Source organism: Paroedura picta, chromosome 16 (assembly GCF_049243985.1).
Source record: "Paroedura picta isolate Pp20150507F chromosome 16, Ppicta_v3.0, whole genome shotgun sequence".
Classification (NCBI taxonomy): Eukaryota; Metazoa; Chordata; class Lepidosauria; order Squamata; family Gekkonidae; genus Paroedura; species Paroedura picta.
This window is the reverse complement of record NC_135384.1, coordinates 29796810-29818222: the sequence shown is the minus strand read 5'-3', so window position 1 is coordinate 29818222 and position 21413 is coordinate 29796810. Positions and strand designations below refer to the sequence as shown.

The following is a 21413-nucleotide window of genomic DNA, read 5'->3' as shown; positions in this document are numbered from 1 at the left end:
GCATTATCTATTGTATGCAGACTAGGCCCAGGACTCAGACTTCGCTCCAAGACAATGGCTAGAGCACTGCACACAGATTCAGGTGGGTGGCCGTGTCGCCCACCCAGGCCGCTCCTCTGAGAATCCCTTCCTTCTTCGGGCTGAAGTCGGAAGAACCAGGAAAAGCATCCGCAGAGGGCAGGAAGCGGGAGATGGAAGAAATACTTACTCCACATTCTTGGCCCACGATGGTGGGTCGCTCATGGCCATGAAGACACAGTTGGTTAAGATGGTTATCATAATAAACATGCTGAATAATTTGGAAGGAAGTTAAGGAAAGATTCTCAGGCCTGACCGGGATTTTTTAAATGAGAAACCTGTTTGATGAGCTTTGGGGATGAAGCCAGGAGTGGGCGGGATTCAGAGCAGCGAGGGACCTGGGACTGGACAGGCCGAGCTCATAATTCTGGCTCGGGCTCTCCCTGCTACATGACTCCGACATCATGTGCTTGCAGCTCAGCGTGGCCGGAACCTACCACTGTGAGCAGCACCTTTGCAAAACCTGGGGTGGTTGAGACCGATATCCCCGTCAAGATCGCTATTCTCTAGAAATCGCAAGTCCCCCCCACTGTTAGCTCCTCCGTAGACCCCACAGCGTGGCCCCAACCAGCATGAAGGATATGAATGGATCAGCACTTGGATGGCCCCCCTCCGCACAATGTTGAATGGGTCCAACATGTAGAGGGCAGGGGTCGCGCTGAACCGGAAAATGGTCTTCCCTTTGTTGAGGAGGATGTACGTCTAAGAGAGAGAGAGAGAGAGAAAGAGGGCTCAAGCAGCCTCAAGCCCCACTGCAAGCTCTATTCTGAAGGCATCAATGACGTCTGCTGCCTGACAAATTTGGGGGATGTTTTTGGGAATGCCTCGGCATACACTGAGGGAGGGCACCGGGCAGGGCCGAGGGTTTCTGGAGGGCCTCTCTGCAGCAGAGCCCCCTCGCCCATCACAGGCTTCCAGGGAAGCAACGGTGTCACTCCTGCTGAGGATGCTGGCAGAATTTAAATATGCAAGGAAGGAGGAAAGCACCAAGCTGCTCAAAAGAATAAAACAGCTTTTCTAAGAAGAGGGGTGGGGAATTGTATAGAAAGAGGGGGAGAGGCCTAACTAACTGTCTAATTTTAATGCCATCTGCTGATGTCACTCAGAAGTGATGCTGGCATGTTGGGGTTATCAGAGGGTGACATTGGTTTGGGGGACAAAACTCTAGGGTTAGAAGTGAGCGCCACCATAGATCAGTTTTGCCCCAAAGTCAGCGTGTCGCCCGCTGAGGTCCCTGGCGGCTGATGCTCCATCACGTCACTCCCAGAAAGCCGTCTCCGTGCCCCGCGGGGGGTGCTGACGGCAGCCCTGTGCGTACGGATGGGAGGCGTGGGTGGCAGCTGGGCAGGTCCAGTCCCAAAAAATATATAGGAATTGTCCAGGCTATTCCAAATCAATAATGGATCTTTTTATTTCTTCTTTTGATAATGATTCAAAACTTTGTAAATCATCCAAAACCATCATAAGAGAAATAAATCACAATCCAAACAGGTTCCTAGGGAAATGATATCCCGTTTCCCCAAACTTCCTCAGTGACTGTGATCCTTCATAATGTGAGTTATCACATGGGCTCTCAGCTCATCATGCTTTTGGGTCCTGATTAGGGTCCTAATTTGGACTATGCGTCTCAGGCTGGCTTGCAAGGCCGGCCTCGGTGCCGCTCTCTCCGGCCTCTCCGCACTCACCTTTTGGTTCTTGTAGAAGGGGTCCAGCTCTTCCAGGGCCACCCCAAGGAGCTCCGTGGGCGGGTCCCCGTAGATCATGGGAAGGCTCTTGCCTTGCTCCAGGTCGCTGCGGGGCTTGAGCTCCACAGCCTCTTCCAGAGACTCTTCGTGGGGCTTCTTGGACTCCTGGGCTGCCGCCTCCTCTGCGATGCGCTTCTCGATGGCCGCCAGGGATTCGCGGGTGAACGGCCGCAGGCAGTCCGGACCGGGGATGTGTGGCGGGACGACCATCTTGGCATCCCGCTCCGGCCCCCCTCGGCCTGGCCTCACAAGGGGGTGGCGGGGAGGCTGCGGAAGGACAAAGCGGGCAGCCTGTCACTTTGCACGTGACCCAGTGGGCCGGGGCAGAGTCACTCAGGGCTCCGACGCATTCTGACCATTCTGCTGCTACTTCACTTCGGATGCCCTCCAGGGTGTCCCTGATGCCGGTTTTAACATTGGTGATTGGGGGTTTAAATGTTACATTGCAACAGCCAACTTGCCAGTCTACATTCTCTCCCCTGGGCACAAACTGGTTCAAAGGGACCGGGTTAGAGCCCAGTATTTGGTTCCTTGCTCTCCCCATAAACTCGGAATAACCTTTGCTTCAGTTCTGTTTGCAGCCACGCCAGCGGTTGGAGACTGAATTGAAGAGCTGGGAATCTAAGCAGGAGGAAGAGCTGAGTTTTGTAGCCCACTTTGTTTTCCCCCGAAGGAGTCGCAGGGCAGCTTACAATTGCCTCCCCTTCCTCTCCCTACAACAACCACCCTGCGAGGGAGGTGGGGCTGAGAGAGCTCTGAGGGAACTGAGACTGGCCCAAGGTCACTCAGCTGGCAGCACGCAGAAGAGGAGTCAGGCACCATACCCGGTTCTCCAGATTAGAAGCCACCCCTCTTAACCACAACACCACGCTGGCAATCTAAAGAAGAAGAGCTGTTTTTTGAATACCCCGCTGCTCCTACCCACAACACCAAGCTGGCTCTAATACTTAGAGGGGAGATCAAACTGCATCGGCTCATATTTGGCCCTGAACGCTCCACAGTGGGGGTCACCATCAGCCACTGGCGCATGGAAAATGCATCCTTCATGCAGAGCACACTGGCTCTCCGCTCCACACAGTGAGCTGATTAGTGGTCTTCAGAGGAGAGAAGCAACATCTCCCGAGATTAAAAATATGGGTGCCTGGAATAGGGTCACTGCCAGATTCCTGGAGATTTGGGATGAGGGCCAGGAGAGAAGGGCCTTGGGGAGGGAAGAGACCCCCAGCAGGGTATCATGGCACAGAACCCACCTCCCAAAGCTGCCAAGTTCTCTAAAGGCACCAAGTTCCGCTGGATGGAGATCCCTTGCAATCTGGAGAGATCTAAAGATCCTGGCTGAACATTTGCAACACCATATCCTTGCCAAGAACAGATTAATCATAATGATCCCACTATTCATAGGAAGACACTACTAATTTTGAGGATCTCTGCAAGGTGGACCCGTTTTCTCCTCTCTATCCTGCTTGTCCATCGATTGGGCTGATGGCCACAAAGGATGCGAGAGGTCCAGAATCACCTCTTGCTGGTGCCTTTTAAAGGGTGCAGGGAGCTCGAGAGAAATAACATGTGTTCAGGGTGTGTGTTTAACCCTCCCTGCCGTTTCCCTGATTACTCCCCCCGCCCCCCGTTATCCTTATCCCGGCGGGGCAGTGGACAGGTAGAGATGTTGCAGCCCCCTTTGCAACTTGGCTGTTTCTCCAGCTGCCCGGGGCCATCACCGGAGGGGTAGAGTTTCAGCAACAAGATGACTCAGGTCATTCCTCCCAGGGAAGAGGAGGCAGGAAGCCGGGCTCGGCCCCACGGCCTGCCTGCTGGATCTACACAGAGGCCCTCTCCCCTGCCCGCCCTCCTCTGCCCTTCCCCAACCACTCTCCAAGCTCATTAGGCCAGATAAAAAATTAATCTCTTCTCTGTCTGTTAGTTCAACGGATTCGGCCGCACTTAGGACAGCTTGGCCGCTGGCACGGCTCCTGCCGCCCGGCTCAGTCAGCAAGCAGGCCCCCTGCGCATCGCCAGCGACAACAACTTACGCATCTAGCTAAATCTGGTCGAGGAAACGATGGGGAGACCGGAGCACTCTGCTCACATTTCCCTCCCTGGTTTAGTCGTTGGTCACATCTGACCTCTGGAAAGAAGAGCTGCAGCTAAGGTTGCCATCTCCAGGTGGGGAAATACCTGGAGACTTTGGGTGTGGAGCGGGGAGTGGGCAGGATTTGGGGCAGGGAGGGACTTCCATGGAGCATAATGCTATGGAGCCCTCCCCCTTCCAAAGCAGCCCTTTTCTCTTCAGTCTAGAGGTGAGTTGTAATTCCAGGGAATCCCTGGGTCCCACCTGGAGGCTGGCAGCCCTAGATGCAATGAGTGGCTTTCTCACTTCATCTCACCTGGTTTCCTCCCTCCCTCCCTCCCTCCCTCCCTCCCTCCCTCCCTTCCTTCCTTCCTTCCTTCCTTCCTTCCTTCCTTCCTTCCTTCCTTCCTTCCTTCCTTCCTTCCTTCCTTCCTTCCTTCCTTCCTTCCTTCTGACAGTGCCCATTCCGGAAGGCTTGTGGACATGCGTATCCCGTGATCCCCAGCAGAGCCTTTTTCTTTTTGGTAAGTGAAGGAACAGGAAAGCTGGCTGGATCCAGCCTCCTCTCATGTCCTGCCAGGACTAAAAAACTCTGGAATATTTGCCTGTTCTATGCACCATAGATTGACTCACTAATACGAGCTATCTACTTCATGGTAGCTTGTGGCTCCTGAGGTCTGGAGCAGATGAATAAAAGGAAGCTCAGCAGACACATGATAATCTCTGCTTAAACTGCAGCCCCTTCAAACATCCAAATATTTCTATCCAAATCTATTCAAATACCTTTTGAAAATAGCCACCTATACATTTCTACCCTCTGCCCCGTTTTCCAGCCTGTCAAGATCATTCTATATCCTGATTCTGTCTTCTGCTGTGTTTGCTCCCCCTCCCAGTTTGGTATCACCTGCAGATTTAATAAGCATCCCCTCTGTTCCTTCACCCAAATAATTTATGAATATGTTGAACTACGCAGGGCCAGGACAGATCCCTGAGGCACTCCACTCATCACTCCTCTCCAAGAAGATGACGAACCATTTACAAGCACCCTTTGGGCGCGATCTATCTACCAGTTCTCAATCCACCTAACAGTAATAGGATCCAGACCGCATTTTAACAACTTGTCAACAAGGGTATCATGCGGAAACTTAGCAAAAGCTTTACTGAAATTGAGATAAACTATGTCTCCAGATTCTCAAGATTTTGTTAATACAATCAAAACCAGCAAACGATATACTATGTCCACAGCATCCAGCAAGGTAGTAACTTTCTCAAAAGAAGAGATAAGGTTAGTCTAACATGACTTTTTCTTGAGAAAGCCATGCTATTAGTAATTACAGCCATCCGCTCTAGCTGCTCAAGGAACAACTGTTTGATTATTTGTTTTAAAATTTTGCCAGCTATAGATGTCAAGCTGATGGGTCGGTAGTTACCCAGGTCCTCCTTTCTCCCTTCTTGAAGATGGGGACAACATTTGCCCGCCTCCAATCTTCTGGCACTTCCCTGTTCTCCGATAATTATCTGATAATTATCAACAATAACAGACAGGTTGAGAAATTACATCCGCAAGTTCTTTTAGCTTTTGTGATTTGGGTCCCGAATCACACCAGAGAATCATTTTGGGGGGAAACTTGATGGGAAACTCTGAATCAGCATCGATTGGAGTTTTTAAAACATTTTACCCAAAATGAACACACGTCCCTATTCACCATAAGTAGAATCGGACTTGTAGGTCACCCTGTCCAAAAGGACTTTGCATCACACCAAGTCAGCGGACAGCTTGCAGGGAAGGATGGCTGAACAAAAAGCTCTCCTTTCACCTGCATGATTGCATCCACATGAGAAAGGCCATTCCTGAGTTTTTGCTACCAATGCTCAGTCGCTGCAGTTCAGGTGGGTTGAAAAGTACAAGGTAAAATGCATGTCTAAAGTGGGTCTCCATGGCTTCCGTTTCCCCGAGGCCCTGCACATTCTCTTACCCTGATTCCCTGCTTGCATTCAGTCCTGCCTGCTTTTCACCCACACGGGTCACTCCCCTTTTCCTCCTGACCTTTGCTCTTGGCTCATGATCTGAGAAGCCCCCTTGTCTGCAGAGCTGATGTTAGGGACTTCCTTTGCCATCAAAACCCTTGGGAACTTGAGACGCGAATTCCCAGGGGCCGGACCTCGTAGCAACCCACCCCACTGTGCCTAAATATTTTGAAACTCTCCCCCTCTTGGCCACTATCCCCTGGGCTACACTGGAGCCAGAGTCTGGCCCTGAAGCCCGTCAAGGTCTAGAGAGGAGCTCAGGAGCACCGTACAAAACTGTAGCCAAAAATTGCTTCCTAAGGCCCAAGTCTAAAGAGAGATCAGCAGTGTTGTTATTCTATTCTAGTCCAGAGGTCTCCTCGTGAACTTCCTGGCCAAGGAGCCACAGCCCGCTTGTCAACATCCCTGTCTGGGATCTAGACCAGCTCTGTTTTAACACATCTACCGTCAGCAAATGGAAACCGTTCAAGCCGCCCGGGCGCTCTCCCAGTGAGTTTCGGCCGGGACAATCAGGGTCCCTTTTCCTCACTGGCAGGAGAGAGTCTCCATCACTGGTCCAGCCTCTGAAGTGTTTTAGGACAGGGGTAGTCAACCTGTGGTCCTCCAGATGTCCATGGACTACAATTCCCATGAGCCCCCGCCAGCGTTTGTAGTCCATGGACATCTGAAGGACCACAGGTTGACTACCCCTGTTTTAGGAGGCTCTACCTCCACTTTGAAGCTATGCCAGAACTTCTTTGCTGGACGGAAGACCTTTGTTTGCTCCTCGGTGGCTCTCTGCTGAGGGGCATGGGATTATCAATTACAAATCCATCACCCCTATGGATCGTCCCCCACAACACGGCTGTGAACACAACGGCATGTATTAAGGGCTGGCTATGAGTATCTTGGGGGGCAGCTGAAATGAAAGGGGACATGAGTGGTTTTCTCTTCAAGGAACGAGTCGGGAGCTGAAGATAATGGAACTGCTCCGTTATTTGGACTCTGGGACGACGGAGGAGGTTTTCTAAAAGAATTCCTGCTGGCACAGGTGGGGAAGAATGTGTTTGACGGGACTATGGGGAGGTTCATCAAGGGAGCTTGAAACTGAAGCCACAAGAGGAAGGAGAGTCCCCCCTCTGAAGCAGCCCTTTCCTCCAGGGGAACGGATCTCTGTAGTCTGGAGATGAGCTGTAATTCCAGGGCCCCCCCAGTTCCCACCTGGAGGCTGGCATCTCTATTAGAGGGACAATAAATGTGGGAATCTGCATGTTCCCAGAAACCCAAGGATCTGCCCCTCAACTGCTAGAAAAAGAAAGGAGAGTTGGTTTTTATACCCCACTTTTCAGAGTACCCGAAGGAGTCTCAAAGCGGCTGACAATTGTCTTCTCTTCTCTCCCCAAAACAGACACTCTATGAGGTAGGTGAGGCTGAGTGAGCTCTGACAGAACTGCTCTGTGAGAACAGATCTTACAGGACTGTGACTAGCCCAAGATCAGTCAGCCAACTGCATGTCGAGAAATGAGGAATCAAACCCAGCTTCAGCTTAGAAGCTGCCGCTCTTAGCAATTACATCAAGCTAGCTCTTGTGTCAACAGCTACATAGGTAAACTCCCGCAGGGCACCCAAGGTGGAAAGCCCCAGAAAGCCAGGCCATCAGACCTTGCAAGCTAAGCGGGCTCAGCCTTGCTACTACTTGGCAGGGTAAGCCGTGATGTGAGGCAGGCCATGGCCAACCACCTCTGAACGTCTCTTGCCCGGCAACCCAACAGGCCAAAGAGCAAGCTCGCTTACAGCTGAGGGTGGAAGTAGCAGGCAGGCCGGGAGGCCTGGACCCAGGACGCCTCTCCTCATCGTGGCCAGCGGGTGGGAAACTGAGGGCAGCGGCAGGCTTCCCCCACCCGTGAAAAGGTCCCCGGGGACCCAAGGCTGTTTGGCAGAGCGCATCAAAACCACAGAGGGAAACGGGACACGTTATTCCTTTCAATTTCCTGCTCTGAAATTTGCACAAAGGACATCCTTCCACTTTCCCAGATTATCCAACACCCGGAGGGAAGCTGGTTTTGCTGCTCGCTGTTGGGAATTGTATCCCAGGAGGTGAAACCAGAGCCTGTATTAAAAGACCCATCCGGAACGCGGGTTTAAGAAGCAGCGGTGGCCGCACATCACCTCACAACCTTCCTGGGGGCAGAACAAATTGTGCCCAAATTTCATCTCGCTAAGACTGCTGGCCGACAACACAAAAGAAGACCAGGAACTAAATGCACAAGTGTTAAAGCAGTACTAAAGAAGCAGCCAGGTGGGTCTGAAGCGGCACAACAAAATTTGAGGACAATCAGGCACCTTTAAGACCAACAAAGATTTATCCAAGGCGTGAGCTTTCATGTGCAGACACACTTCCTCAGACAATGGAACAGGAATCATGAAAGTACAGATATAAGGAGAGAGTAGATCTGTAGCAAATTAGTAAACAGCCTCATAAGTCCAAATATACAGTATGTCTATTCTTTGCTCAAAAAGCAGTCCTTTGAGTTAAATAGTCATTCACAAAAAACATTGGGCAGTAAAATGTAAATAGTTAGCGATTAATGGCAGACACTTTCCCAGGTGTGAAAAGAAGTAATTAAAAGTGACTTGTTTAATTTGCCGGCATATAAGACGACTGGGCGTATAAGACGACCCCCCAACATTTCCACTCAAAATATAGAGTTTGTTACATTATATTACAGTACTATGGGCCACTATGGGCAGCTCTGTCTATCCCAACTGAAGGGCACCCGGCGTATAGGACGACCCCCCCACTTGGAAGCATGTTTTTCAGGAGGAAAAGTAGTCTTATACGCCAGCAAATACTGTACTTTAATTCCTTCTTTTCACAACTGGGAAAGTGTCTGCCATCAATCACTAACTTCCCATTTTTATTGCCCCAGTGTTTCTGTGAAGGACAATTTAACCCAAAGGACTGATTTGCTTTTCTAGCAAAGAATGATCATACTGGCCCTTCGGATGCTGTGATGCTATTTACTAATTTGGTACTAAATCACTTTCTCCTTATATCTGTACTCTTATGCTTCCCTGTTCCATTGTCCGAGGAAGTGGGCTTGCACAAGAAAGCTCACACCCTGAATAAATCTTTGTTGGTCTTAGAGGTGCCTGACTGGACTCAAATTTTGTTGTACTAAAGAAACATATAACCTTAAGAGTCACCAATAATTCATTAATTCATCCTATGCCTCTTACAAAACAGCCGGGGTTTCCATGCAATCCCTGTTTCGACATCAGTATAAGAGAAAACATCATGGCATAGCGGGCAAGACCAAACAAATAATTCAAAAATTCACATAAGAGTTGTCTTCGCCCCTCCCCTCGGGGAGGTTGCATCAGTGGTTCAGCTTTAAAAACAGTGTGTCCTTGCTTGGAGCATCATGCGCCTTGCGCAATATGCCGAAACTGTATCTCTCCTTCACAAGGGAGCCAAGGGGGAGGGAACAGTCATGCCCTCCACTGCTGGGTGGTAGAAAATAGGCCCTTGCCCACCCGTTCTACTTTAAGCGCGGAAGATGTTTGTGGGAGAGGGAGGGTGCCAAGGAATAACTGAGGAACACAGGTGTCAAAAGAATGGCAGGTCTTTACAGGCCAGAAACTGGGGCTTCTGTTTGCACATTGCTGAGTGCTTCCGAGAGTCAAATCTCAAGGGGGGGGTGGGTGGTTGTGTGTGTGTCAGGCCTCAGTCTTGGAACCCGTGTGGTAAATGACACCCAGGGCAGTGTCTCTGAGCATGAACAGAGAGAAGAAAACAAGAGCTTCCCCCCCACACACACACACACACCCTGCTTTTCACCACCTGGAGGAGTCTCAAAGCGGCTTACATTCGCCTTCCCTTCCTCTCCCCACAACAGACACCCTGTGAGGGAGGTGGGATGGAGAGAGCTCTGTGAGAACTGCTATAACAGGACTGTGGCTGGTTCAAGGTCACCCAACTGGCTGCAGGCGGAAGAGGAGTGGGGGATCAAACCCGGCTCTCCAGGTGAGAAGCCACCACCACTGCTGTTAACCATGACCCCAGACTGGATAAACAAACCACTGCTGGGTTCTTAGGTGAGAAAGACCCCCGGGTGTGGGGCGCCTAAGAAGGACTGCATGGCGTCTCCGCACTTCAAAGCTCTGGGGGTATTTCTATATCGGGTCAAAACCCAACTTGAATTTCCCCCCCCTGTGAGTTGTAGCTCACAGTCCTTTCGTGTTACCCCCGTGTCGCCTGGCCTGGGTTTATATTTAGAGCGCTCGAAGAAGGCCGAGGGAGCTGGGGGCATTTCTGGCCTCCCAGCCAAGATTCTCACCGTCCCCTGGAGCACGAAGGAGATGGGCTCCGGGACCCTCTGGCTTGCCTGGCAGCCGTGCCCTGCGGGAAAGCCACCGCTGCAGGCCCCATCCTAGAGCCGTCACGAGGCTGGGTCACGCGGCCCTGCCTGTCGGCGTAGCTTATGGCCCCCACGTAACCCACCCAAGACACTCGCACCCGCCAGCCCCCGGCCTCTGCTTCACGGGCATTTCTCCCTCGCAAGGCTCGGGCCCGGAAGGGAGTTTGGGGTCACCAGGCTTTAGCGAGGGGGGAAAGGATCCGGGATCTTCTGCCAGAGGTGTCCCAGCAGCCACGCAGAGCCCAGCAGGAATAAGCAACAATACAAATCAATTCGGGGGGCGGGGGGGGGGGCATGGGGCCCAGCAGACTCAACTTCCCCGGGAAGGCAAAAGCGCCCAGAGGCATTTCTGAGCCTCCGTCCCCGGCGGGGCAGGCGCCTGGGGGGTTCCGTCACCTACTTACTGTTCGACGGGAAGAGCCAAGTCCCCGGGAAAGGCCCTTTGAGGGTCCCGCTTTTCACTCCCCTCCGAGATTCTCCAAATGAGGGAGCCTCCGGCTGGCCGGGCGGGCGGGCAGGCGGGCTGCTGCCTGTTGGCAGAACAGCTGCGGCCGTCAGACGGCCGGCCGTGCTGAAACCTGAGGACCGGAGGGTTCTTCAGGTAGTATCGCCCTCTCTCTGCTCCGGCTCTCGCCTTCTGGGCAGCCGGTCAAGTGTCAGGAGGTTCCTGCAACTCGGCAGCTCCATCTTGTCGTGTCGGGGGGGTGGTACAGCCTCCCCAGGAGGCACCAGGCAAGGAGCGGCCCAGAGCAAGGTGGGAGAGGGTCCGGCCTGAACACACCTGCAGAGCCCACCCCCACTTCGCACAGACCTCAGCCACGCGTGCATCGGGGGAGAAGGGTGGGCCGGTAGCAGAGTCCCAGTCATTCGTGTCCCACGGACTGTTTGCCCTGCCCGGGATAGGCCAGGCAAGCCGGATCCCACAGACCTTGGGGGGGGGAGGAGACCTTCAAGGATTCGGGTGGCCGCCAAGGAACACCAAGGGCCAAGCCGTAGACCACCAGCAACCCCCCCCCCCCCTGCCCGGCTGCCAGACAAGCCCTGGATCTCCCGGCTACACAACACACACCTTACGCTAAATACGTCAAAAAATAAACACGTAACTCTAAGGGCTCTTAAAATGAACGTGGAATGGTAAGATTTTGAAAATAAAAAATCATTTATCTACAACGGAGTTATATTTATTTGCCTGCTGAGCCAAGCAGCCACGCAGGAAGGAGGGGAGTGTGAGTGTGTGTTAGCGCACACGTGTGTGTAACGGAGAATAACGGAGGCTGGGCGTGAATGTACGTGCATGGAGAGCCTGCTGCCTGGTGCCAGGCTCCTATTCCGGAACAGAGGTAGCTACCTGCAGAGCAGCCGGGACTGGACGGCTCAATGACCAGACAAAGGGAAAGAGGCTTCCCTGCTCAAGACTGGCAAACGGGATGGGAGCCAAGCCGGCAGAAGGGCCGAGCAGAGGGATGTGCGCTCTGGGAGGGGAAGAGTGGGGCTGAGAAGACTAAGGCCTGGATCCCACTAAGGCCAAGACTGAAAGCCCTCTGAGACGAGGCAGAAGGAAAACCACAAGCTCCTTTTGAACTGAAGGCCTTTTTGGGGCCCCACTGCAAGGGAACTGTGGGATACCCCTTAAGGACGCCTGGTTTTTCCAGGCAGAGCTGAATTCTACCAAGTGTTTTGTTTTCCAGTTAGCAAGACACGTGCACAACTGGCGTGGTGGTTAAAGAGAGGAGACCCCTACTCTGGAGAACCAGCTGGGTGACCTTGGGACTGATACAATTCTCTTAGAGCTGTTCTTGCAGCACAGTTCTCTTAGAGCTCTCTCAGCCCCACCTACCTCACAGGGTTAATGTGGAGGGGAGAGCATGGGAAAGGTGTTTATAAGCTGCTCAGGGACTCCTTTGGGTAGTGAAAAGTGGGGTATCAAAACCCCCCAGTTCCTCCTCTCCTCCGTCTCTTCTTTCCAGAACATGGTTAGGACACTTTCTCCTTCATACTTTTCATGTTTATATGTGTTATGGAACTAAATGGCCACAGCTTACCTTTTACCCTGGTCTCGGACCCCCGACAGCCTTGTGTTGACTTCTGAGGCCCTCTTCCTGCCCACTTTCTCTCAGACCCTCTTCCTGCCCACTTTCTTTAAACACCAAAAGAGAAAAGCAGAAGGAATATCCTGGGGGGGGGTCCCAGATGTGTCTTCTGAGGAGGGGAGGGCCGGTCCCCCTCCTCAGAGGCAATGCTGCTGCTCACCCCCCCCCCCACTGCTACACCGACAGTCCAAGCCCCACAGAAAGATGTGGGGCCACAGTGCCCTCCTCTGGCTTCCTTGTGGATTGCTTGTCTCTCCCCCCCCCCATCTCTGCCCAATGGATTCAGATTCCTTGAACTGCCGCTGAACCCAAAAGGAAACCACCAAAGACAATGAATTGATCGAGGGATCTCAGCATGGATGTGTCTCCCACAGGTCCTGCCCGGCCGACCTGGCTGGCTTCCTTCTTCGAGTGTCGAAGGGCCGCAGAAGTCCGGTGTGACAAAGTGTGCAAGATCTTCGCACAGGTTACCGTGTGACATTTAAGACAGGACCCCACTTATAATAACCTGATGTGCGCTGTGACTAAAAAAACCTTTAAAAATTGTTGAATATAATATTTTTGTTAAATAAAAAATGTTGAATAGGGATGGACTCTCTGGCACCGTGAGTCCTGGTCTGTGGTGTTATCTCCACACACTGTGCAACCCCCCTCTGCAATTGCCTCTGGGCTGCTCAAATAGGACCCCCTACCCACACACAAACACACAAACACACACACACACAATGCCCTTGCAAGAGCTCAGCTCCCAAGGAAGGGAGCCATTCATTTATCACATGGCGTGTGTGTATCGCCCCAACACAATGCAGAAAAACGGTGTCCAAAATGGGTCTGTTTGACGATGACATTAACAGCCTTGCTTGCTTGCTTGCTTGATGTCATCTTAAATTTATTTTGCTGGCAGGGACAGGCAAGACGATCGTTTCTGCCAAACAGCTTCCATCAGTAGTGGCCACTGTAAAGACACCTTAGTCTGAAACCATCAGTGCTAAAGAGGGCGTCCGATTTGCAAGAGTTGCACGGAAATGAACCTTTGAAGACACATTCTGAGAGCGTCGCGTTCTCTCTCGAGTCCGTACTGGTTCAAGTGGGGAGCCACGTTGGTCGGAAGCAGCACAACAAAACTAGAGTCCAACAGCACCTTCAAGAGCAACAAAGATTTATTCAAGGCGTGAGCTTTCGAGGGCATGCACAGAGCGCAGGACTGAGGAAGAGTGCGTGTCTGCACTGGGTTCCAGTTAGGGTTACATGAGAAGCCTTGAAAGAGAGCATGTAGGACTCTTAGAAGGTCCCCTTTAGCATCCATCCTGCGTCTTCTTTATCGTGGCCACCATGGATGAAAGCTGTCTGGAAAAAACAATCGCTTTGTGTGCCCCGGGAAACAAAATAAAATTAAGCGGAAGACAGCAAGCAAGTTTGTTCAGTGCAACTTAAGATTTGCCTGTTTCAGACACAGGTTTTCTTTATTGTGTGGGTAACTCCCACCCTGTTGTTGCCGCATGTGTGCAAAGCAGCCAGGAGCCTGCCTGGTGGGCGGGCAAGAGATGTTTGGAGGTGGTTCGCCACGGCCTGCCCCCTCGCGTCCCGGCCATGGCGTTCCTTCCACATCCTAGCCAGGGCCAACCCTGCTTAGCTCCCGAGATCTGACCGGATGGGGCTGGCCGGGGGTCTCCACATCAGGCCCCTGTAAGCTAACAGAGCAAAAGAGGCAGCGGGCAGACCGTGAGTGTCGAACAAAGAAAGGCTTTACTTAATTTGGTCTGAGAGTATGGCAGCTGGACATGTCTCCGAGGTTTCCGTTCCCTGGCAGCAAACACGAGGATTACTCAAATGCGTTTCATAGAATGTGTTCAGACCTTCCGCTGTCCTTCCTTGAACCGAGGGCCCCGAGATGCCCAGGTCAACGGGAGGGCCAAAAAGAAAGTCTCGCCTCGGACCTCAGCAAACATTCCGGTGAAGATGTGCACAGCAGCGTAGCAGAGAACGCAAAACATGAAGGCCTTGGCTGCTCTCGCTCAGGCGGAAGACCTGAGTCCTTTCTCCCGTGGGCTGGGCGCCGACCGACCCCCCGACAGGCCCAGCCTTGACATTCAACGTGTGCGACGGAAGCACGGTGTGAGAAGCACGGTGTGAGAGCAGGCCCCTCTCCTGGGGGAGCCCCTGAGATATGTACAAGCCGAGGAAATCACAGTCGGAGATGCGCCGAGCATTGGCGGGATCCGCGGACGGGCGTGGCGCAAAGCAGGCCTCTCCCAGCGCCGTTGTGCTCTTCTCCTCAGCAGGCAGGCTGGCCGGCCGGCCCTCCCTCCGCCTCCTCCGCCCTGCTTGGTCGGGGCCCTTTTAGGAGCCTTGGTCCTTGCTACTGTGCAGATGTTAAAAAACGGGTCAAGTCCCCATCGACCAAGGCCGGCCGCTGCACGCTGGCTCACACGGCCTCCCTCCACAAGACACACACACCTCACAACCGCACACACACTCACACGCGGCAGTCATGCTGCGGAGAACCCTGTCCCCAAATAATTTCACAGCAGACCCGTTCCGTGCCCAGGGATAAAATCACCGGGCCGAAGGGCCTGCCCCTAACGCAAACAGACTTTGGTCCCGCTTAAACCAAGCCAAAAATAAAAAAGATCATTTAAAAACACCACCTTACCTGTATTGTATCTCGGTCTGCAGCAGCGGTAGGGACCCAAGGAAGCTACAACCCCCCAGCCTCGGCTGTGTGTTTGGAGCAAAGGGCCAGGGGCAGTCCGTGGGGAGATGGCCAAGCAGGGGTAGCCAAACTGTGGCTCTCCAGAGGTCCATAGACTACAATTCCCATGCTCATGCACGAGAAAGGGTAAACGACAGCATGACTTTGGGTCTCTGGCAGAATGACCCTTTTGCTACATGAGCAGGAGTCTCGGCTAAACTAAAGGCACTGGTTAAATGGGAGGAGATGGATTAGGAGGGAATGAAGCTTTCCTACTGCTGAAGCATTTGCTGCCGATGCCTGGAGATCCCCCCCCCCCCAATCTCTTGGGCCTGGAATAAGCACCAGGCCGGAGGAGGAGAGCTCGGAAAACCATTCCTTCCCACGGACGGTCAACTATCTTCTGGGGCAGGCTGCGTGGGGGAGGGGGGAATGACTGTACTCCATGAGGTCTTTCTTGTCTCAAAGGCCACCTGCAAACATGGATCTCAACCTACAATAGCTGACATGGGATGCCAAATGGGGAAGGGAAGGAAGAGGTGGGGAAGGTCCTCTTAAACCTTTCCAGGCCTGCTCACCTCTAGGAGCTGCATTAGATGAGGGGCAGGAAAACTCTTCCTAGATCTCCCCAAGGAGAGCTTTATAATGGAGAGGTCCACACCTCCAAGTGGGGTCTGAGATATCTCAGAACATTTAGGGTTTCCAGCCGTTAGGAAATACCTGGTTTTTTTTTGGGGGGGGGGGAGCCAGTGGAGGGCCAGATTTGGGATGGGAACGGATCTTAGGGGAGGGGGGGGGTCATAATGGCCAGAGCTCACCCTCCAAAGCAATCCTTTTCACCAGCTAAATTGATGTTTGTAGCCTGGAGCTCAGCTGTTGGTCTGGAATCTCCAGGCTTCATCTGGAGGCTGGCAACCTGACCAGAGATCCATTCCCCTGGGGAAAATGGCTGCTTGGAGGATGTGCTCTTCAGCATCAGACCCTCCCCAGCCCCCAGGAATTCCCAAATCTGAATTGGAAATGGACTGGGCGTAACTCTTTCCCTGCCTGCCGTTGCTTCCAGCTGTCAGTTGCACACATGGCAAAAACGTACAGGAGAAACGGAAAGTTCTAATCGTGGAACTCTTGACATCTATGTTGCCTCTTACCTGAGCAGATTTAGGGGATCTGTGGCTACTCTGGGGATCTCCCTCCCTCCCCACCCGCCCGCCCCCCAAACCCAAGCTGAGGAAGCACGACCAGAGGGTGGCACAAAGGGAACCCTGACCTTCCCCCCCCCCCAGGAGGAGGAACGGTTGCCTGCAAGGCCACGAGGCAGCCAGCATCTCCTTCCCCGGGCAGAAAAGCGGACAAATCCCTGATCAAAGGATGCTTGCGGGAAGCCATCAGCAGCCGAGGTGACCCCGAGGGGAGGGGAAGCCCCAGCAGGAAACAGGCTCGGCCGAGTCCACGTGCCCCTCAGTGGCCCCCGATGCCTGGTCTGCTCCCCGTGGAAGGGGCCCACGCGTCTTCCAGCCACGGAGTTGAGCCGAGGAGTATTTCTATGCCCACGTGCCACGTGGCTTCTTCAGGAACCGATTGGGGCTTGGTGCAGGCCTTGGCGGTGGGAGCAAAGCGAGGCACAATTGCAGTCCTCTAGGGGTGGACCCGGCATCCCCTTCCTGTGCCGTTCCCAAAAAAGGTTACGCGGAGATGTCTCTGTGCAGTTGGGAAGCTGCCAATCAGCCCAGGGTGGTCCTCCAGTGGGGTCTGCCCCCACAAGTCTGTGCAGCACCAGAGACCCCCGCCAAGGAGGACGCCCCTGCCACGCGTGTCCATCCAGGAGGCAACGGAAGACTTGTTGGGCGGCTGATTATTGGTCGACCAGGAAGGGGCAAGAAAGGCACGTCTCCCTTCCTCCCCACCCCACGGAGAGCTTACAGCCCCAGCTGCACAAGGCAGAGGGGGAGGATTTGGGGCTAAGCCCCTCCCGACCTGAAACAAAGAAGCAAGGGGGCAGTTTAGTGGGCGGGCAGAGCGGAGAACCCATGCAAGGTGAAGGCGGGTGGAATGACCCCTTAACATGACTAAAAGAGCCAGAGGCATTTCCTCTGGGATGAGTCAGTCCTGCTTGCTTGGAAACGTGACCCTTCTCTGGAGTCCCTGAGTGGTCTTGGTAGATGGCAAAAGGCATAGTGTGAACAAGGAAACATACGAAAACCTGCGTTTGCTTTGGACGGCTCTAGCATTTAATGTTTCTTTGGTGTTCTCATTGTTACGTCTTCGAGAAAGATAAGTTATGAATAGAGGGCTTCGTGCCTAGATTAAATCTGAGGAGGGGGAGAACAAGCAGGACACGGTTTGGAAATAAATATTTCTTGGAAGGTGCCTGTTCTAAGCTCAGAGGGGCCACCACAGACCAGACAGGGGAGCAGAAAGCCCCTCTGTCCTCTGGATTCCTTCCTGGGTTTATTTATATATAAAGTCAGGAGTTTCTTCACTCCGGGAGTCAAGAGAAAACCTTGTCTTCCTACTCTGATTCCGTGATTCTAAGACTGATCTTACCATGCTATTAAAACCTGTGAAAACAGTTGGTTGGTAAAGAATCCCCCCCCCGCCAGATGCCACAAAATGTCATCAGGTTGAAAGCAAAGAGCACTTAACTACTTGTGTAACCGTACCCGTCCTTGGGTCCCCAACAGCAGATGACCATCAGCCCCACCCCCCAAAGTCTCTGGCTCTTTTAAACTTCCGAGAAACCACGAAGATGGGAATGGAGCCATGGAGGGAACCAGGGGGCGGCAAAAAGGCATGTGCAGACAGCAGCAGGCAGGCATGGCAGCAGCGGGGAGGCCTCCCCTCCAGCAGAGAGCAGCTTTTCTTACGTGTGAGGGGTCCTGGGGCTGCAGACCCTGGGCTCAAAAACACCTGGCGGTCTGAGAGGGGAGCCTGGAAGAGAAGGGTTTCGGGGAGGGAGCTCACAGGGTATGCAGCCAAACAGCTTACCTTCCAAGTCAGCCGTTTTCTAGGTACACGAGAAAATAATTTCCAGACCGCAGCAAAGGACAAGGTCACTGCATCTACATTAAGATCTATTCAGCTGACAGATCTTAAACACCAGAGGTTCGAATGAAGGGCACTGCCTTTTCTATAAAGATATCTGAAGAATTATCGAAACAGACTGAATTAGCTGCTTGTGACCACACGGCGACTGGAGACTCTAACTGAAGTTAAGAAACACTAAAGCGGAATCTATCCGAGTAAAGACTATCTAAGACAGGGGTAGTCAAACTGTGGCCCTCCAGATGTCCATGGACTACAATTCCCAGGAGCCCCTGCCAGCAAAAGCTGGCAGGGGCTCCTGTGAATTGTAGTTCATGGACATCTGGAGGGCCACAGTTTGACTACCCCTGATCTAAGCTGCCAACTCTGTGAAGAGCTTATCTTCAAGATGCGTTCATATTATTGTGTGTCGCCAGTCACACTCCAGATGAGAGGCCACACCTCCTAGCCACAACCACGCCTGGCACACTGTCTTGATTCCAGCCAAGGGGAGAGAATGCTCTGCCTTACAGGGCTGCTGAGATAGTTGCATACAAATAAAGGTTTGAAATGTTTATTAGGAAAGGAAGAGGATGGGGGTTGTGAGCTCAAAGACATTTGGGTCAGGCCTTGGGAAAACAGTCACTGAGTGACACACAGTTTTGAGGAGGGTCACGTGAACGTGCCAACCCATAGCCTAGAAGCTGGCTTTTCCCCCCAATTAATTAACGGAAGCCTTTTGACACGGCCTTCGTGGGAACAAAAGGAAGCAAAACGTGAATGTCAACCGGTGTCTAAAGGACTGTGTGTGAACAGCCTGAAGGGCATTTTCTCCTGGCCCCCATCTCCCCCTCCCCTCCCCTCCCCTCCCCTCCTGCCAGGCAGGACTTCACCCAGCGGCTGCCACCGATACAGATGGGTGTAGGGCCTGGGAGAGATCCTTCTGGGCCAGAGGGGCCTCCCTGGGAGCAGGATCCGGCCCTCCCCCCCCCCACACACAGGGTGTTTGCAAGCAGCAAGCAGAGATGAAGCTGATGAGCAGGATGAGATGGAGGTGGCGGGAGATGGGAGGGGGGGTGAGGGAGGGGGGCTACACCCCCTGCTGAGCCGGATTGTACCTTCCTCTGCGGATATTCCTTCGCAAGCCGAGGAGAGAAGGAGAGAAAGGAGGGGGGTTAGCAGGTGGCCCCAGGCGGGCAATCGTGGCACAGCAGTCTCCAGTCCCGGTGCCACATGCCGTGGTCGGCAATGCAAAACCGCAGCCAGGCATGCAATCTCTCCTTACCGTCCAGGACCGCTTGGGTGAAGACATTCGGCCACTGCTGCTGCCGGCCGGGCAGTGCTGGAAGGCCTCTCCGTTCCTGCCAGGACTTAAAAAGGGGGCTGGAATGCCCAAAAGGAGGAACATGGTTCTCGGAGCCTCTCTGATGCACAGTCCCCGGGGGGGGGGGGACGACATGCCGCCTGGGTTTCAACACAGAATATCAGTCGAAGCTTTTATTTTCTAAAAGGACCGTTCTGGCCCTCGCTGGCTTTGGGGCGGTTATCGGAGCAGGGTAAACATACAGAAACTGCAGAACATCTGGCTGAAACGCCCCAAAATTTGGGGGAAGGGATTTCCCAAGACCCTGGGTTTGTCTTGTGCCTCACGGACTGCCCACGGACCTCTGCCACTTGGAACAAAATAAATACAATGGGCGGGGCAGGGGGGGCATGGGGATCCATCAATTTTAGTTTTTTAAAATATTGATTTTTAATCCTGTGTCTCTGTTTTATTGATTTCACTGAGGACCCTAATTTTGTCTATTGCATTTCTCCTGTATCCAGAGGGGGTGGATACAAAACAGCCCCCCCCACCCCGAGCCCTAGATATCCCCAGATCAATGTATACCCTATGGGAACCATTGACTATAATGGAGCTGAAAAAATCTGGGATTCCCAAAATATTTACCAAATCCAAATATTTACCGGTATTAGGATTTGAGAATATAGCAAGATTTTTTTTGATTCAATGTACCTGAATCAAAAATTGCTTTTTTTTGCACAACACACCACCTTCACCTTCCCCGCCCCTCATTTTAGCCTGCCTTCCCCAAACTACATAAATTGGCCCGGGGGGAGGGGACTCGAGTGGCTGCAACCTAACCTGACATTACTGAACATCCCTCTGGGGCTAATTGAAGACAGAGAAGGTGGGGCCAAGGCCTGAAGATGTCCATCATTCCAGCAAAGAAGGCTGCAGCCCTCCCCCCAAAAAAGAATGCCATCCCCTTGCCCTTCTAAGGACTACAGCGGCCGTTCGCCCCCTCCAAAAGAAAAGCAGCCCTCTGTGTTCCAGTGTACAGATGTAGTCGGGCTCCTACAGACCCCGCAATGAACCCTGGGAGAGAGGAAAATCTTGAGGGGCAAAACCTGATTGGGCAGCTCGGGGGCTCCGCAGTCCTTGCCTTTGGCGTTTGCTGCATGTGTCTTGTGTTCCTCCCTCCCCCTCCGTGCCAACGTCTCCCAACCTCCATCCTGGAGCCAGTCAGGACAGGACTCATGCATCAGGACACTCACTCCCTCACCATCCATGCAGGAATCAGTCCGTGCAGCTCATCACAAACAGGAGACCGGCTGGAGGCCAGAGAGGGACCCTGCACTGCCTCCCTCCCTCCCTCCCTCCCCATGGCTGCCTTCGCCCCCTTCCACGTGCTGAGCATCCATCTCACTCCAAACAGCAGCCCCCCTTCCCATGAGGGGCACAGCCCTTTCGCTCTGCCCAAGCCCACGCCCAGGCTTCTCCCGTGTCTCCGTGTCAGGCAACCCTCACGCGTCTGCCGGTGGATACACACAACCAGTCAGAGCCCCCTTTCCCTAAAGGACTTGCTGAGACAGCCCACTTCCCTACCTCCACCCCCCCCCCTACGGCTGCTTCCTGCCCAGGCTCAGACGGACGCCTTCACCACCCTCTCAATCCACCCCCAGCTCTCCTTTATTTGGGGTCTCCCAGGGAGGCCGGACCAAATCAAACAGGGGTCCCCTTCTCCGGGGATGAGGCCGTCCTTGTCTGTCGTGCACAACTCCAGCGGCCGCCAACTGCAAACCGCGGTTGTGTGAATCCACCCTAAGAGAAACTGCAAAAGCCAGTGCTTGGAGCCAGGGGGCACTTTGGGACTGGGTCCACCCCTCCCCCACTGAGGGCGGGGGGCTCCAGGGGGCACCTGCAAAGAGCACTGGAGCCGAGCATGCGAGAGGGACCCTCCCCCCAGCAACCCGGTGCAAGGGCACAGCAATCCAGTCAGGACATCA

At 53.4% G+C, this 21413-nt stretch overlaps 2 protein-coding genes across 5 annotated transcripts in view; both read right to left on the bottom strand.

Annotated features, from left to right (window-relative positions):
• The window catches only part of SCN4A (sodium voltage-gated channel alpha subunit 4), a 37211-nt gene extending 35139 nt beyond the window's left edge, over positions 1 to 2072 (bottom strand). The window contains exons 1-3 of the mRNA XM_077314242.1: positions 1764 to 2072; positions 662 to 780; positions 209 to 298 (exon numbers count right to left, since the gene is read on the bottom strand). Coding sequence (XP_077170357.1) covers positions 209 to 298; positions 662 to 780; positions 1764 to 2033 — 479 coding nt within the window. The 5' untranslated portion in view covers positions 2034 to 2072. The remainder of the gene's footprint in view (positions 1 to 208; positions 299 to 661; positions 781 to 1763) is intronic.
• A 12064-nt stretch (positions 2073 to 14136) lies between these two features.
• ADAM11 (ADAM metallopeptidase domain 11) overlaps positions 14137 to 21413 on the bottom strand; it is a 31654-nt gene continuing 24377 nt past the window's right edge. The window contains exons 26-27 of one of the 4 annotated variants that reach the window (XM_077314103.1): positions 19241 to 19258; positions 16326 to 17075 (exon numbers count right to left, since the gene is read on the bottom strand). In XM_077314103.1, the coding sequence (XP_077170218.1) occupies positions 17060 to 17075; positions 19241 to 19258 (34 nt within the window). In that variant the 3' untranslated portion in view covers positions 16326 to 17059. Of the gene's footprint in view, positions 14772 to 16325; positions 17076 to 19197; positions 19259 to 21413 lie in introns of those variants that run through there. The other 3 variants (XM_077314104.1, XM_077314106.1, XM_077314102.1) reach the window with 3 other exon arrangements.